The 17,680-nt window shown below is 44.6% G+C and overlaps 1 protein-coding gene across 1 annotated transcript in view; it reads right to left on the bottom strand.

The window, feature by feature from the left end:
* Positions 1–17,680, bottom strand: part of pcnx2 (pecanex 2) — a 93,848-nt gene that overhangs the window by 38,119 nt on the left and 38,049 nt on the right. The window contains exons 20-26 of the mRNA XM_060925000.1: positions 15,829–15,970; positions 15,169–15,346; positions 14,600–14,708; positions 4,609–4,738; positions 4,182–4,240; positions 3,003–3,218; positions 26–279 (exon numbers count right to left, since the gene is read on the bottom strand). Coding sequence (XP_060780983.1) covers positions 26–279; positions 3,003–3,218; positions 4,182–4,240; positions 4,609–4,738; positions 14,600–14,708; positions 15,169–15,346; positions 15,829–15,970 — 1,088 coding nt within the window. The remainder of the gene's footprint in view (positions 1–25; positions 280–3,002; positions 3,219–4,181; positions 4,241–4,608; positions 4,739–14,599; positions 14,709–15,168; positions 15,347–15,828; positions 15,971–17,680) is intronic.

The raw sequence follows: 17,680 nt of genomic DNA, 5'->3' as shown, positions 1-17,680 counted from the left end.
AAGGTAACACTAATGCAGGTGATACCTTGAGGTAGTAGGTGATGAGCAGTTTGCGTAGGTCATAGAGCTGCAGCATGGTGGCTGCATTGTTCTCACTGATGCTGTAGCTCTGAAGCACGTACTTGGTGGTAGTGAGTTCCCAGGCGAGCCAGCGCAGATTAAACGCAGCGTTACATGAGAGAACGTGGGTCAGGTGACCCGGTTCACAGCAGCAACAGCCCTCGTCCTCCTCCACGCCCTCAGTAATGGCCTCCACCTCTCGCTGCTGACAGTATGTGCCTGATCGCAATGTAAAGAACAAAAGGAAGGGATTTTACGAAAATATTTAAAATATTCTACTTCTTGTGATTTAAGTGATTTTATGTTTTTTTTTTCTGAAAGCGACAGTGACAGACAAGATGGACAGATCAAAAGAGAGGAACCAGAATGTGGTTTCCTAAAAAAATTCCATTTGAAAAGTATTTAAAAAAAGAGGTTACTCAAGGATTCATAACAGTTCCAGATTTCTAATGAGGTTTTAGTTGGTTCGTTTTCTAAACAGTGTTCACATCCAGAACACAGTTCACCAGTTTATTACCTCTGCTTCAGAGTACATATGAAAACTTTTCTAGTGTCTACACTGACTATGTTTTTAATTTCTCCCCAGTCCTGGGTAAAGTCTGAGTAACAAGGCTGTATTTTTAGAATTAAACCTGACACTGACAAACTGTAAAATATATTGCATCTGCTGAACTGCATTCTGCATTGTTTTGATAATAAATGAGGGTAAGCCTCTTGCCTCTGTCATTTAATACAGTGTTTCTCAACCACTGGGCCATCTAGTGGGCCGCAAATTTCTTTTTCAAGTTGAATCTATTTTTAGTAGGGTACAATTGCTGGGTTGCATCTGACATCACATCTGCCTGATTAGATATGCAAGACATGCAGTGGTGGCCAGCTGAGCTCACTGTTCACAAAGCGTTACCATCGCTGCGGCACCTTGCTAGTCGTTAAAATGCCCTATGCTTGCTTTGTTTTAGGGTGTTCGAATCAAACAAACCATGAAACTGATCAAAGTTTCTTCCGGGTTCCCCATGAAGTGATAACGGGTGAAAGAGGAAAGGATTTTACCAGAAGACGATGAGAAAGGTGGCTCTTGGACCTTTCGCTATGATGGAAGGGAGCTGAGTAGAAGAATGCTCGAGTTTGCAGTGATCACTTCATGAAAGGTTTATAAATTCCTCTGATGTATTTCGTTGGGATTCGCAAATCATTTTTCTCGCCATTTTCTGTTATTTTGTGATGTTTTGAAGTTAAGGAGACGCTTAAGTTCTCAGATGTGTTTTTGTTTACCATTTGATCGTGGTCACCATATTGTAAACTAACGCATATATAATATGTGTAATACCCAGGTCTTTAAAGGGGTTTCTATGGATCTTTGTGAATGATTTACCTTGAAGAGAAGAGCAGGGAGGATTGAGAATCAAGTGGCTGTGGTTTGTTTATACCTCATACTAAAACTTGTAGTTTCCTAGCAACTATCGCAAAGACGCATACAAAAAGCCCAGAAATGCCTCCTTACCCAGGTATAAACAATACAGGATTTATCTTGTAGTGTCCTGATCCCCAGATCTTTAACCCAGTCACATATAAAAAGTTGTATGCCTCCATGCTCTTCCAGGTTTTCATCTGTTTGTCCATGTAGAACAATGTCTGCAGCACCAGTGCTTTAAGTGGGCCGGTATGCACTGGTACACAGTACCGCCACTTCTAGATTTTAACCCCTGGCATACCGGGACTTTTTACAGCGTACTGGGACTTCTCACAAGCTCACAGTACCCTTTCCTGTCCTCCCTATATCAGAGTATTTCATGGCGATTCATTATGACATTTAAACTACATTACCCAGGGTGCACTACGCGACGCTCGACTCTCTCGACGCTTGCGGGATTACGTGACGCTCACTCGCTTGTTCACTGAGAAGTCGGAAACAACAAACGGGAAAAACAAAGAAACAAAAACAGGACAGTAATGTTGGCATGGCTGCAAAAGGGCACAAAGAGAATGAGAGTTGAAACGGAGTCGGATGATGACAGCTGTTCGACAGTCAAATTCTACCATGGCAGAAAATGCAGGTGGAGAGCAGCAAGCTAACACTAGCGCATCTGCTAACAGCAAAGAGCCTGTTGCTATAGCAACACCTGTTGCTACCGATACTCCAGCCAACTGCAACGTTAACAATAACCTCCTTCAACATGAATGGCCAGACTGTTGGTCAAAGGATCAAGTACAGTATTTTTGCTCACAGAACAACTGGCTTATTTGTAAAGACAAAAAGCTTGGGTGTAAGATATGTAGCTGCCCGACTCATATGCCAACAGGTGAATATGGGGAGTATCGGCACTTATTTTTTTCCACTTAAAACACTGTGCAGCACCAGGTAGTCTGAGATGTTGAGGAACTCAACAGATGAATAATTTTCCAACTCGCAGGAAAAATCCTTCTTTGTTAGCGCGTAAGGACCTAATCCCATTCAGTGGTTTCCATATCCATTTCTTTTGAGTGTACTTCTTGGTTTTAATAACTCGCTTGTTTGCTAAACACAAACATGGCAATAAGTTCTTGTGTTAATAGACCAGACTCCACTTTTGGATCATTAATCCCTTTTGACTGAGAATGACTTGCATGCATGGTTTTATGTTGGCTTCTGGCACATCCATACAGTTTTAAATACAATACCTGCAATTAAAAACAGTTTGTTTTCATCATATTTATTTAATTCCTGGGCTCCCATCTGTAACAGGGCGTGATGTTACATCCCATTAATACACTTTACAATAGATTATTAGATTCTAATAGAATAGATGAGTCAAAATAATTGGGGATCTTTTTAATGGGCCCTGACTCATTACAAGTATGAATAGGTCGGCCTTAAAGTATAAAAGATTGAGAACCCCTGATTTAATAAAATATGCATGTTGAAAACATTGTGAAGTTTTCCATTTCTCTCTATACCTACTTACCCCTGAACTCAAGACCCCTCAGCTGGAACGTGACGAGGCCATTGCCAACCTCAATGAGGTGTATGAGAGCGTTGAGGTAATCGGACGCTAGGATGAAGCAGTCACCTGTGCTGTAGTTCCCCCAGCGGCCCAGTAGCAGATCTCCACACAGAGAGTGCTGCAGTGAACGTGTCAGGTACTCATAGAAGATCGAGTTCAGATTGTTATCATCACAACCTGGAGGGAGAAATTATTTCTTATCAAGGGAATACAGCTAGTCGATAGTTCTAATAATAATACATTTACACCAAACCAATTGTTAAGCGTTTTTCTAGAAATTTACTAAGAATTTTAAGTGTCATGTTTAATATCAGTTGGCAGAAAAAAATGATCTGCTAATAGAAAAAACAATTTCATGCTTCAAATGTTTAGAAATATCCTTAATAATCTAGTGATTATATTATCATTACGGATATTAGATAGATTCAATTTTATTCTGTCCACATTCATTGGATATGAGCAATCGCACACTCTGATTGGCTACTCTACTACTAGGATATCAGCTCATATACCATGAGTAGAGAAAAACAAAATGGCAGAGCGTGTTACTGAACCAACCGAGGACGAACTAAAAATTCTACTCGAAAACAAAACCCCAGAACATATTAAAAAAGCAGCAAAATATGGAATAAAAGTATTTGATGGTAAAAACATATCTTTTGTATTTTTCAAGAATTATTATTATAGCATTTTTCACAAATTGCTCCTGTCGTTTCGCTGGTTTGTTTACATTTTAAGCGGAAATGATTTTGTCGGACGTTTTGTATAAAGTTTTTATTTATCGAATTTGCAAAAAATTTAAATAAAAATGCTCTGTTTCTCAAAATCCAGTGAATGTGGATAGAATAAAACAGTTATTCCACTCAATCTCGTCGTACATGGCTTATAGCCAACTTGGTGCTACGTGCCTCGTCGGCTATCAGCTCAGGTACGACTCGATTTTGGGGAATAACTGTTAAATATTCAACATACTGTAGATAAACTCGATACACTTTTGCAGCAGTGTTGGGACAGGATGCTTTCATGACTACGTGAAACAAGGCTTTATATATATATATATATATATATATATATATATATAAAATCCATCAGGAAGAGCAAGAGCCTTGTTTTCGAGTTAAGCATGTAAAAGTTATTTACCGGTATCCTTGTCAATCTGAGACATCAGTTGGCTGTTGGAATTATCAATACGTTTTGTGCTGAAAATGACAAATCAGAAAAATCAGTGAATAAATAATAAGTGTAAAGTGATAAAAGCATAGTTGAAATAATAGGCAAGTCTCTAGACTGCTGTGAAATCACTGTGGGAAAACAGCTGACATTCCCAAATTTCCCTTAGGGGAAGTCCATGAATCATCCAATTTCGCTGTCTTTTTCTGTACACATCAGCCTCATCAAACTACTCAAGCAATAAAAAGTAATTTTGTAATAATCTTTAAAAAAAAAAAAAAGCATGTAGACACTAGCAGAATATTCAGTGCAGTAATCTGATCCATAAGACGTGCTTCCTAAAAGAGCTTATGTATCTTCAATGAACCCTGCATTTTTGAGTGCAAGAGGTTCTTACTTGTAGTTTCTCTCCCAAAACTTGACGGGACGTGGGTAGGATGTGATGAAAATAGCACTTCCTAGAAATGGGCTCAGTGGAGTGTAAAAGACTGTGGTGATTAATGTCTGCACCAAAAGCATGGCAGAATCTGAGCACCTCTTATTAAGGAAAATCAAAACATCTGAGTAACTAATGAGTAAATGGTTATTTAGCATTCAAGCATTAACAGTAACTTGAAGGGCTGTAAATCAAAAATATTATGACAGTGATATTTACGGACTGAAAGTTACACATATTCATGAGAAAAAGCGTAATATAGAGATCTTGCAGTCACGTGACCGGAAAGTACACAACCCCCATCTTGTCGGTCAAAAACACCACTGAATACTGCTGCACTCGTGTACAGAATGGATCAATTTCAACCGATGGACTACACGGCTCATTTTTCTAATGAACAGATAACTAGATATATGTCTAAAATAAACGATCTACAGATTTGTGACCCTTATGGCTTACCGGACGGAGTTTTCACGACCGGATTTTGAACTGCCAGCGGAATACCCGGACGTGTATGATTACCTCATTAACTTTCCCTCACTGTTCAGTGGTGAAGCACTGCATGCTTATAAATCTCTGGACAGTTATCTCTACAGAAATTCAGGATTTGTCAGCGACTCAGATGTGGCATCTTGTAAACAAGAAAATAATCCTCATTGGATGGGTAAGTCACTTAAGTATTGAGTATAGCACTGACCAGCCGATTATAGAATAGAATAAGGTAATTCCAAATCGTCTGTCTTGTTTACATGGATCTGGCATTGGAGAGGTAGAGGCTTGGCAGTGGAGGTTTGAGTAGCTGTTTTCTGAGCTTAGTCAACAGGCCGGCTCTGCCTGTAGCCTCGCTTTTGCTTCCGCTCCCGACGCCGCCTCCTTCCCTTTGCTTCCAATAACAATCCACGGAGACCCCGCTGGTCTCGCCATCTCGTCCGGAATGTTATCACATGGTTGTGCGAAGATATGAAGTTTATCTTCAAATGGTGAATATATTCACGACTGGATGAAGCGAATGAATGAAAATATTTTCAACACAAGAAGATAAACTTCATATCTTCACACCACCATGTAATATTCTTTATATTATATGGACACATCCACAAAAAAAAAATAGGCAAGTTAATCAAAAGAATTTCAATTATGAACCAGTTCACCATTTTGACAACACACATCTAGTTAGCGGGAAAACACTGGGAGGGATGTCATCAGAGTGAAATATTGGGAATTATTATACATATAGGACACTTTTTCAATGGAATAAAAACATGTATTCTATTCCCTTCTAGCAGGCTTCATTCATTTGGTTGGATAGCATGTAATATAGTTAGCATATCACTTATCCTACATGTATTACGTCACTCTACCCAGTGGAGAATGAGCGTTGAATATGGTTTACGATATTGCATGGTTGTCAAGACAACATGACGTTACACGTCAGAGCTGATGTGAATATTCAACGAGAAAGTTTTCTGCTGCACACAATCATTTCTGTGTTCGTCGAGAAAGATGCGTTGAACACCCGAAAGGCTACCACAACTTCGTTAGATATTCTTCACGCATATTTACAAGAGAAAAACATACCAACGGACACTGAAAAGCTGGAAAAGAGACACGTCGGAGATGTAAAATTTCTGCACTAGCAGGCGACTGTGACAATTTGTAAAGAAACATGTCTGCCAGGTTTGCTTTATTAAATATGGAAGATTTTGAGAGAATTTTGGCTGCCAGGTCACTCCGTTGTGTGTATTTGTTGGTGTTGATTTTAAAAGTAAGTAGGTAAATTACATAGGGAAATGAATACAAAACAGAAATCTGGAGTGTGCATACTGTAGGTATTCAATCCCCCCTCCCCCCCAAAAAAAGTCAATACTTTGTAGAGCCACCTTTTGCTACAATTACAGCTGAAAGTCTCTTGGGGTATGTTTCTATCAGCTTAGCACATCTAGCCACTGGGGTTTTTGCCCATTCCTCAAGGCAAAACTGCTCCAACTCCTTCAAGTTAGATGGGTTGCATTGGTGTACAGCAATCTTCAAGTTATGCCACAGATTCTCAATTGGATTGAGGGTCTGGGCTTTGACTAGGCCATTCCAAGACATTTAAATGTTTCCCCTTAAACCACTCCAGTGTAGTTTTAGCAGTATGTTTAGGGTAATTGTCCTGCTGGAATGTGGACCTTCGTCCCAGTCTCTGGCTGAATGATTTTATTTTATTTTATTTAGGTTTTCCACATGTACATTTACAATAAAATACACATTTAACTATTATAAAGACATAAAAAACCGAGGATGACACAAAAAAGTCTAATAAAATGACTTATTTCCATTGTGGTCCTCATAAAAAATTACAAAATGGTGACAATATGATAAAGGACAAAAATTACAAAAAATGTGTAAATAAAGAAAGTGTATAAAAATAACTGTGGCAGCGGGGGCGTGGTCAAGCGCCGGTCTGTGACAGGAGGGTGGAGCCAGGGAAGGTGAGTGGCAGAATCGCTACACCTGACTGTAATTAACCTGTGTTTGTGTGTGTTTTCCCAGTAACCGCTCCCTATTTAAGGAGGCAGAGAGAGAGGAGAGGGAGCGCAACCCGGGACCAGACGAGTGTGTGTGTGTATATGAATGAGAGTAGTTAGACTGAAAAGTTGTACAAATAAAGTGCCTTATCTGCCTCCAAGCATTGTCCTGCCGTCCTCTGTGCTCCACCCACACTCGATACGCGCTACAGTGGTGCCGAAACCCAGGATTAAGGTGGAGCACCAACACAGCAGCCCCATGGAATCCTCCCCGTTCGCGGACTTGGTCCACGCCCTCGCCACGGCTCAGCAGAGCCAGCACCAGGCACTTGTCACGCTCCGAAAGGAGCAGGAGCGCCGCTTCGAAGCCCTGGTGCTGGCCGAGCAGGAAGATCGAGAGGCGTTCCGGCATCTCCTCGCGTCAGCGGGGTCCACCAGCGCCCCGGCCACGGGCCCGTCTCCCCTCACCTTGACCAAGATGGGCCCGCAGGACGACCCCGAGGCTTTCATCACATTGTTCGAGCAGGTCGCTGAAGCCTCGGGGTGGCCGATGGAGCAGCACGCGGCGCGCCTCCTCCCCCTCCTGACGGGAGAGGCGCAGCTGGCCGCACTACAGCTCCCTGCCGACCGCAGGCTGGCCTACGCCGACCTTTGCCGGGCTGTCCTCCAGCGCGTGGGGCGCACGCCGGAGCAGCAGCGCCAGCGCTTCCGCGCGCTGCGGATGGAGGAAGTCGGCAGCCCGTTCGCGTTCGGCCAGCAGCTCCGGGATGCCTGCTGGTGGTGGCTGAGGGCCGAAGATCGCGATGCCGAGGGAATCATCGACCAGGTGGCGCTGGAACAGTTCATCGCCCGCTTACCAGCTGGAACCGCGGAGTGGGTCCAGTGCCACCGCCCGGCGTCGCTGGATCAGGCCGTGGGACTGGCGGAGGATCATCTGGCAGCTGTTCCGGCGGCAGGACAGCGGACGACATCATCTTCTCTCTCCTCTTCTCTCTCTCTTTCTCCCCCCCCCTTCTCCTGTGTCCCGTCCTCGCCCCATTCCCCCACCGCGGAGGCCCGCCGCACCCGTGGTGCCCTCCCGTTTCTCCCTTCTGTGTCTGTCTCTCCCCCCCCTCAGGTGAGTGAGCCCCAGAACACAGCTGCAGAGGGAAGGCCCGGGCCGGTTTGCTGGCGCTGTGGGGAACTGGGCCACCTGCAGCAACAGTGTGCAGCGATGGAAGTGGGGGCGGTGGTGCGGATCCCCGACGCGCCAGAGGCTGCCCTCGATCGGGCCGGAGCGTATCGCATACCGGTAAGTGTACAAGGGGCTACATATCAGGCGTTGGTGGATTCGGGTTGCAATCAGACCTTGATCCGCCAAAGCCTGGTGCAAGACGAGGCATTGGGGGGAGCACAAGGGGTGATGGTGTTGTGTGTGCACGGGGATATTCACAGCTACCCATTGGTGTCGGTCCACATACATTTCAGAGGGGAAAAATCGATAGTGAAGGCGGCGGTTAATCCTCGCCTTACCCACTCTTTGATCTTGTTGACTGATTGGCCGGGATTTCGGGGTTTAATGGCACGCCTAGTAAAGAGTGGGTCCTGCCGGTTAACAGGGGAAGGTCCCGGTGTCGCTTTGGCTGGAGCTGCGGTCGCAGAGCCGTCTACGTCATCTCCGCGACAGAGTGAGGAGCCACCGGCCCCTCCTCTTTCTATTGGGGAATCCCTCGCGGATTTCCCACTGGAACAATCGCGAGACGAGACTCTGCGACACGCGTTTGACCAAGTGAGAGTAATCGATGGTCAGACGCTCCAGCCGAACGCCACCCCATCCTTCCCCTATTTTTCCATTTTGAAGGATAGGTTATACCGAGTGACGTAGGACACTCAGACAAAAGAGCGAGTCACCCAATTGTTAATTCCAAAGAGCCGCCGGGAATTGGTATTTCAGGCGGCTCACTTTAATCCCATGGCTGGACACCTCGGGCAGGATAAGACACTCGCCCGGATAATGGCCCGATTCTATTGGCCGGGGATTCGCGGCGACGTCCGTAAGTGGTGTACGGCGTGCCGCGAATGCCAGTTAGTAAATCCAGCGGCCATTCCAAAAGCGCCCTTGCGCCCCCTACCATTAATCGAGACCCTGTTCGAAAGAATTGGGATGGATCTCGTTGGGCCATTAGATCGGTCAACACGAGGGTACCGCTTTATATTGGTTCTGGTGGACTATGCAACGCGATACCCGGAAGCGGTGCCTCTTCGCAGTATCTCAGCACGCAGTATTGCGGAGGCCCTCTTCCACGTCATCTCCCGGGTTGGAATCCCGAAAGAGATTCTGACTGACCAAGGCACCTCGTTTATGTCACAAACACTGAGCGAACTGTATGGGCTACTGGGTATTAAGCTGATCCGCACCAGCGTTTATCACCCACAGACGGACGGTTTAGTTGAACGGTTCAATCACACCCTCAAGAATATTATCAAAAAATTCGTAAGTGAGGACGCACGTAACTGGGATAAGTGGCTCGAACCCTTGTTGTTTGCAGTGCGAGAGGTCCCCCAAGCCTCCACGGGGTTCTCCCCGTTTGAATTATTATATGGGCGTAAGCCGCGCGGCATCTTAGATGTCCTGCGGGAAAATTGGGAGGAGGAACCTTCACAGAGCAAAAACGAAATTCAGTACGTTATGGATCTGCGCGCAAAACTCCACACGCTCACCCACCTAACTCAGGAGAATTTGCGGCAGGCCCAGGAACGGCAAGCCCACCTGTACAACAAGGGCACGCGCCTTAGAGAGTTCACTCCGGGAGATAAGGTACTCGTCCTGTTGCCCACGTCGAGCTCCAAATTAATCGCCAAGTGGCAAGGACCCTTTGAGGTCACACGGCGAGTCGGGGACGTCGACTATGAGGTTAGGCGAACGGACAGGGAGGGGGCACTACAGATCTACCACCTCAATCTGCTGAAACGCTGGAACAAGGAGGTCCCCGTGGCGTTGGTGTCAGTAGTTCCGGAGAAGGCGGAGCTGGGGCCGGAGGTCCAAAAAGGGTCATTGGCATCACGTACCTCTCAGGTCCCCTGTGGAGACCACCTCTCCCCGACCCAACTCACGGAGGTCGCCCAGTTGCAGGCCGAGTTTTCGGATGTGTTCTCGCCCCTGCCCAGTCGCACTAACCTCATAGAACACCACATAGAGACGCCCCCGGGGGTGGTAGTGCGGAGCCGTCCTTATAGATTACCTGAACACAAAAAAAAGGTGGTTCGGGAAGAACTTCAGGCCATGCTCGAAATGGGCATCGTCAAGGAGTCCCACAGTGACTGGAGCAGCCCGGTGGTCTTGGTTCCCAAGGCCGACGGCTCGGTCCGATTCTGTGTGGACTATAGAAAAGTCAACGCGGTGTCTAAATTCGACGCATACCCAATGCCTCGTATTGATGAGCTGCTCGATCAACTAGGCACGGCTCGCTTTTACTAGACACTGGATTTGACGAAGGGATATTGGCAGATCCCCTTGACTCCATTATCCCGGGAAAAAACGGCCTTTTCCACACCGTTCGGCTTACACCAGTTCATCACACTTCCGTTTGGGCTGTTTGGGGCGCCTGCTACGTTTCAGCGGCTGATGGACCGGGTCCTCCGGCCCCACGCCACCTATGCGGCCGCTTACCTAGACGATATCATCATTTATAGTAATGATTGGCAGCGGCACCTACAACACCTGAGGGCCGTCCTTAAGTCGATGAGGTGGGCGGGACTCACTGCCAACCCGAAGAAGTGTGCGATTGGGCGGGTGGAAGTACGGTATCTGGGCTTCCACTTGGGCAACGGGCAGGTGCGTCCCCAAATTAATAAGACAGCAGCGATTGCGGCCTGCCCGAGGCCCAAGACCAAAAAGGGGGTGAGACAGTTCCTGGGGCTGGCTGGCTACTATCGTAGGTTTATACCTAATTATTCGGACGTCACCAGCCCGCTGACTGACCTCACTAAAAAGGGGGCGCCAGATCCGGTCCAGTGGACGGAGCAGTGCCAGCGAGCTTTCTCTGAGGTAAAGGCTGCACTGTGTGGGGGGCCACTTTTACACTCCCCTGACTTCTCTCTCCCTTTTTTGTTGCAGACCGATGCGTCGGACAGAGGGCTGGGGGCCGTTTTGTCCCAGCAGGTGGAGGGGGAGGACCACCCAGTCCTATACATCAGCCGGAAGCTGTCAGTGCGTGAGGGGCGCTACAGCACAATTGAGAAGGAGTGCCTGGCGATCAAGTGGGCGGTCCTCGCCCTCTGTTACTACCTGCTGGGGCGCTCTTTCACCCTCTGTTCGGACCACGCGCCCCTCCAGTGGCTCCACCGCATGAAGGATGCCAACACGCGGATCACCCGTTGGTATCTGGCACTCCAACCCTTCAACTTCAAGGTGGTCCACAGGCCGGGGGCGCAGATGGTCATGGCGGACTTCCTCTCCCGTCAAGGGGGGGGGGGAGTCGGCTGCGGGCCGGACGGGCGCCCGGCCTGAGTCGGGTGGTGGGGGTATGTGGCACCGGGGGCGTGGTCAAGCGCCGGTCTGTGACAGGAGGGTGGAGCCAGGGAAGGTGAGTGGCAGAATCGCTACACCTGACTGTAATTAACCTGTGTTTGTGTGCGTTTTCCCAGTAACCGCTCCCTATTTAAGGAGGCAGAGAGAGAGGAGAGGGAGCGCAACCCGGGACCAGATGAGTGTATGTGTGTATATGAATGAGAGTAGTTAGACTGAAAAGTTGTACAAATAAAGCGCCTTATCTGCCTCCAAGCATTGTCCTGCCGTCCTCTGTGCTCCACCCACACTCGATACGCGCTACAATAACATTAATAATATTAATAGTAAATAAATTTAAGAAATATAACTATCAAGTTTTATATATCACAAAATATCACAATTGTTATCACAGACTTATTATTTACACAGAAATTGAATGACAATTTACAAACATATTAAAAGTACATGGGAGAGTCCATTTTTAATGATTCTAATAAAAACCTTTTGACTTGTTTCTTAAACGTTTGTTTATTGGTGAGCGTTTGAACACTTAAACATGTTTTCCTCCAGAATTGCCCTGTATTTAGTGTCATCCATCTTTCCTTCAGTCCTGACCAGCTTTCCTGTCCCTCCAAATGAAAAACATCCCCACAGCATGATGCTGCCACCACCATGCTTCACTGTAGGGATGGTGTTCTCAGGGTGTTGGGTTTGCGCCACACATGGCATTTCCCATATTGGCCAAAAAGTTCAATTTTTGTCTCATTTGACCAGAGAATCTTCTTCCATGTGTTTGGGGAGTCTGCCACATGCTGTTGGGCAAACTCCAAACGTGTTTTCTTCACCAATGGCTTTTTCTGGTCACTCTTCAATCAAGCCCCACTCTGTGGCATGTACAGCTTAAAGTGGTCCTATGGACAGATACTCTCATCTCCACTGTGGATCTTTGCAGCTCCTTCAGTGTTATCTTTGGTGTCTTTGTTGCATCTCTGATCAATGCCCTCCTTGCCTGGTCTATGAGTTTTGGTGGGTGGCCTTCTCTTGTCAGGTTTGTAGTGGTGACATATTCTTTTCACTTTGGTATAATGGATTTAATGGTGCTCCCTGGAATATTCAAAGTTTGGGTTATTTTTTATAACCCAACCCTGATCCATACTTCTCCACAACTTTATGCCTGACCTGTTTGGAGGCTCCTTGGTTTTCATGTTGCTTGCTTAGTAGTGTTGCAGAGTCAGGGTCCTTCCAGAACAGGGTGATTTATACAGACATCATGTGACACTTTGATTGCACACAGGTGGCTCTTAATCAACTAATTATGTGACTTATGGAGTGAATTGGTTGGACCAGCTCTTATTTAGAAAAATCCCAGTGGCTAGGTGTGCTAAGCTAATAAAGACATACCCCAAGAGACTTGCAGCTGTAATTGCAGCAAAAGGTGGCTCTACAAAGTATTGATTTTAGGGGGTGAATACCTATGCACACTTCAGATTTGTTTTTTCATCTTAATTATTGTTTGTGTCACAATAAAAAACAATGTGCACCTTTAAAGTGGTAGGCATGTTGTGTAAATCCAATGGTGCCAACCCTCCGAAAATCCATTTTAATTCCAGCTTGTAATGTGACCAAACAGGACAAAGACCAATGGGTATGAATACCCATTCATACCCATACAGCAAGGCACTGTATAGAGATTTATGTCATGGTTTTGGTTTTCCATGTCCCAGATGTAGCTTGTATGAAAAATACGAGTGCTGTATTTCCCAGTAAAACACTCATGTCCATATAATATAATTATTTTTTTTTCGCGGTCCAGTTTCCATCAAATCCTGCTCTCTGATTGGCTGGCGAGCGGGTCCATATCCTACGATATGGACCCCAGTTACGGACCCCGGTTATGGACCTCTGGCGACTCGCTCGTTCACAACAACAACAAACATAGTAGCATTTTTTGTCAACATTTTGTCAACATCTTTTTTTTTAAAGATTTATTTATAAGATTATCAAAAATCTTATAAATTTTTGCCAGCATTTCTCAGGAGAATAGCATTAATTTTACAGCATGGATAGCAATAATAAGAGTGTTCATAGCAAAAGCGAGTTTTACTACCCTGAGGAAGAAGAAATAAAAGAAAACATTTCCGGAGAAAGCTAAAAACCTGTAACTGTTGCTAACACCAAGCAAAAACATGGCTGAATCCTGAATGACTCAATTTTGTATAAATAGGGGACTACATAGGCAGCAAAATGTAGTTTTTTTCCTGCCATGCAAGTGCACTTGTATACCGGGGAGGAAGCAATTTGCATTACAGCCGTGAATGAGGATTCAAAATGGAGGCTTGGCTCGGTTTTCCCTTTCGGGCGCTCTCGTTTTCTGTTAGAATTTGGTAAAGAAAAAAAATTAATATATTATTGACCAGCTTAAGGTCGGTCCGTATGGTGAAATACCGTGACCTTGGCCTTGAATACTGACCTCGGCCCAGAGGCCCTTGCGCAGTACTTTCAAGACCTCGGTCACAGTATTTCACCATACGGACCTCCCAGCTGGTAAATAACATATACATAGGAAGATTGCAAGCACTGTGATAAACATCTATTATCTAATACATTGACAATATATTGCTTTATATTGTGGTGAAATGAAACCGTGAGACCGTGGCACTGTGCTGATGTACTGTAACACAACAAAATGAGCTTAAGTCCAAGTTCAGACTCACACCTAACTGATACATGCCTTAATTTTACTCAAACTGAACTGTCTGAATAGTGATTAAGTCTACAGGATTGAATGCTGATGTGGGCAATTTCGGTATTCAATCATCACTATACATGTTTAACTCAACTCTGAACACAGCCCCAAATATGCATATGGTATTCTGTTTTTCCATTCGAATGTTAGCAAATAACATTTTTTACATGCAGTAATTACAGCATGCAGGTCAGACTGTAAGGATACGTGGCACGGAGAAGGGCTGGGCGAAGGCATGAAAGGCGCTGCCCCATGCTATCTGCCAGGGAGCAATGTAGACTAGAACAAAGTGCAGCTTGTGCAGAAGATCCCAAATCTGCAGACAAAACACAGAGCAGCTGACAATAAACAAACCCTGTTATTTTGGGCCATTCAGCAAATTCTGAGCTGACTCTGCAGTCAACGTGGGTAACTGATATGACACTACAAGATGCTAAAAAACAATGGAGTGGCTTGTCTGAAATCCACAGGAACGCTTAAGACACAAATTAATGCACTATTACTCTCTAAATAATGATGCAGTAGTTCAACTAAGCATGTCAAAATGATCTAAGGAGCTTGTTAAATGCCCTGAACTCTGGAGCTGTGAAGTGAAAATGCTCCCCACTGCACGAACATGCCATTATCCATTTGTATGTAATATACAGCAATTAAAATTTGGTTTGATTTTGGACAGCAATCTAGAATATTCTGAAATTATTCTGGGCATAATGCAGCCTGTCCTAAAATTTGCCCTGAGAAGTCACTTCTGCGTGCAGTAATGTCTCAGCCAGCACCTTGTGGAAGACTATGGACATGAGGAAGAAGTTGAGCAGGAAGGTCTCAGAAGCCCTGCTGTAGTCAAATTCGAAGAAAACGATGGTGAAGATGAGCGTGAGGAACTGGTAGCTGGGGTTGCAGAAGGACGAGCGCAGAAGCTTCATCCCAGCAACTGTCATCAATAAGACATCACAGCTGGAGCGAGACACAGACACCTGAGAAACTCAGGTGCAGGGGCAAGACACAGCCAAGCAAAGCACAGAGACATCAGGACAGGACGGGGAAGCTAACAGCTAACGCTGACAGGTGCTAATGCTAATAAGAGGTAAAACTGCACAAGAACTGATGCTAATAGTACGTACATACACATATAAATGTCTTTAGATTTTTAAAAACTCAATTTTTTTTTACTTATTCAAATCCATAAAAATGTTGAGTGGTCTTTATTTATTTATTTATTTATTTATTTATTGATCAACTACATAGTCACAGTGAGCATTCCAAACTGAGCTCTGTTATTCTGTTATGTTTTTTCTGATCTACTAGGACACATGACAATTTGACATGAGCTTCCCTTTTTAAAATGTGATGCTTAAGTGTGTAAATTATGAGCGCGTTTTGTTTTTTTGTGTGTGTTTTGGGTTTTTTTTTAAATCCAATGCTGCACAGACACTTACTGTATACCCAGCTTTTTCCGGTGGCTGAGGGCGAAGCCGTCATTAGTAAGGGCACTGAGCACAATGGCAGGGTACACAACATACTTCTCAAAGCTCAGGAGCCCTACATAGAGCCTCTCGAACCACATTAACTGAGCGTCCTCTGAAATGCATCCATGAAACACACACACACACACACACACACACACAGTGAGGCATTGCTTACTCTATACAATGGTGCAGGTTATGAATCCAAGAACTATATCTGCAAAACATGTCTGGAATTTAATGACAAATGATCAAAAAATACATCTAGTGGATGACATTAGTAGATACGCAGGAAACATTGGCCTTGTTATGAGTGCCAAAAAAAAACAAGAATATGTTAAGTGGAGAACACGAGTCTCCAACAGATGTCTTCATTGACCAGAAGAAAGTGGATGAAGTAGAGAACTTCACCTATTTAGGTAGTTCCATCACCAGCGTAAACGACATAGACTACAAACTGAAATGTCGTATTGGGAAGGCATTAGCAGCTTTCAACCAGCTGAACAAGATATGGAGCAACAAGAAATTCTCCCTTAAACTCAAACTATGGTTCTATAACTTAAATGTTCTATCCACATTGCTATACAGATGCGAAACCTGGCAACTGAAAACCAGCCAAGATAGAAAACTGGATGTGTTTGACACCAAATGCCTCAGAAAAATCCTAGGCATCAAATGGAACAATTTTGTGTCAAACAAGGAGATAAGAGACAGATGTTGGCAACCTCCTGTATCAACAACTATCTGCAAGCGATGCCTCCACTGGCTAGGACATGCATCGAGACTCCCCACGACAAGACCTGCAAACCAAGCCGCCGAATGGGTCCCAACAGGCAAGAGAAAAAGAGGGCGACCCAAAATGAGTTGGTGACAAACAGTGGAGATGGACCTACATTCGGTCCATAAAAATTGGAAAGATGCCAACAGAATAGCGCAGGACTGGTTGAAATGGAGCGCCTTGACTGCCTCATGCATCACTACGCGTGGGAGCGACTAAGTCTAAGTAAGTAAAATAAAAAAATATGAAAAAATTATGAAACTTTTTACCCCAGAAAACTGGAACTGTGCTTTTTCCATTGTCCACAGGCCCAGTACCGAAAGGTAAAATTTCAAAACCTTTTATGTTGATGAACTGAACAATGGTGTTATGCCAAAATGCTGGAATAGTTGCTTTTTCTGCCATTACTATGACCTGTTCATTTGTCTCTAAAGTTGGTGGAGAATTAACTAGAACTAAAAGCCCAAGTCCTGTTTGAACCAGTTCTTATTATTTAATATATGGGGGGCCTCCAAAGAGTCACATCTACGAAGGAAATGTGTAAAGCATGTGTAAAACACACAACATGAAATTGGACATCATAATCCAGCTACTAATAGTGCAAGTAAACTGTCTCACTAATGTTACTCTGAACATTAACCCCGGTCTCATCTGATTAATCGCTTACTCATATTAAAGTATTATTCATGATTCAGGAAATGTACAGTGTCTTGCAAAAGTATTCATCCCCCTTGGTGTTTGTCCTGTTTTGTTGCATTACAAGCTGAAATTAAAATGTTTTTTGGAGGGTTAGCGCCATTTGATTTACACAACATGCCTACCACTTTAAGGGTGAAATTTGTTTTGTTTTTTTATTTTAATTGTGACACAAACAATAATTAAGATGAAAAAACAGAAATCTGGAGTGTGCATAGGTATTCGCCCCCTTTCGTATGAAACCCCTGAATAAGAGCTGGTCCAACCAATTCACTTCATAAGTCATATAATTAGTTGATTAAGATCCTCCTGTGTGCAATCAAAATGTCACATGATCTGTCACATGATGTC

The sequence above is a fragment of the Neoarius graeffei genome, chromosome 7, assembly GCF_027579695.1.
Source record: "Neoarius graeffei isolate fNeoGra1 chromosome 7, fNeoGra1.pri, whole genome shotgun sequence".
NCBI classification, from domain to species: domain Eukaryota; kingdom Metazoa; phylum Chordata; class Actinopteri; order Siluriformes; family Ariidae; genus Neoarius; species Neoarius graeffei.
This window is presented reverse-complemented; position numbering and strand designations above follow the sequence as displayed.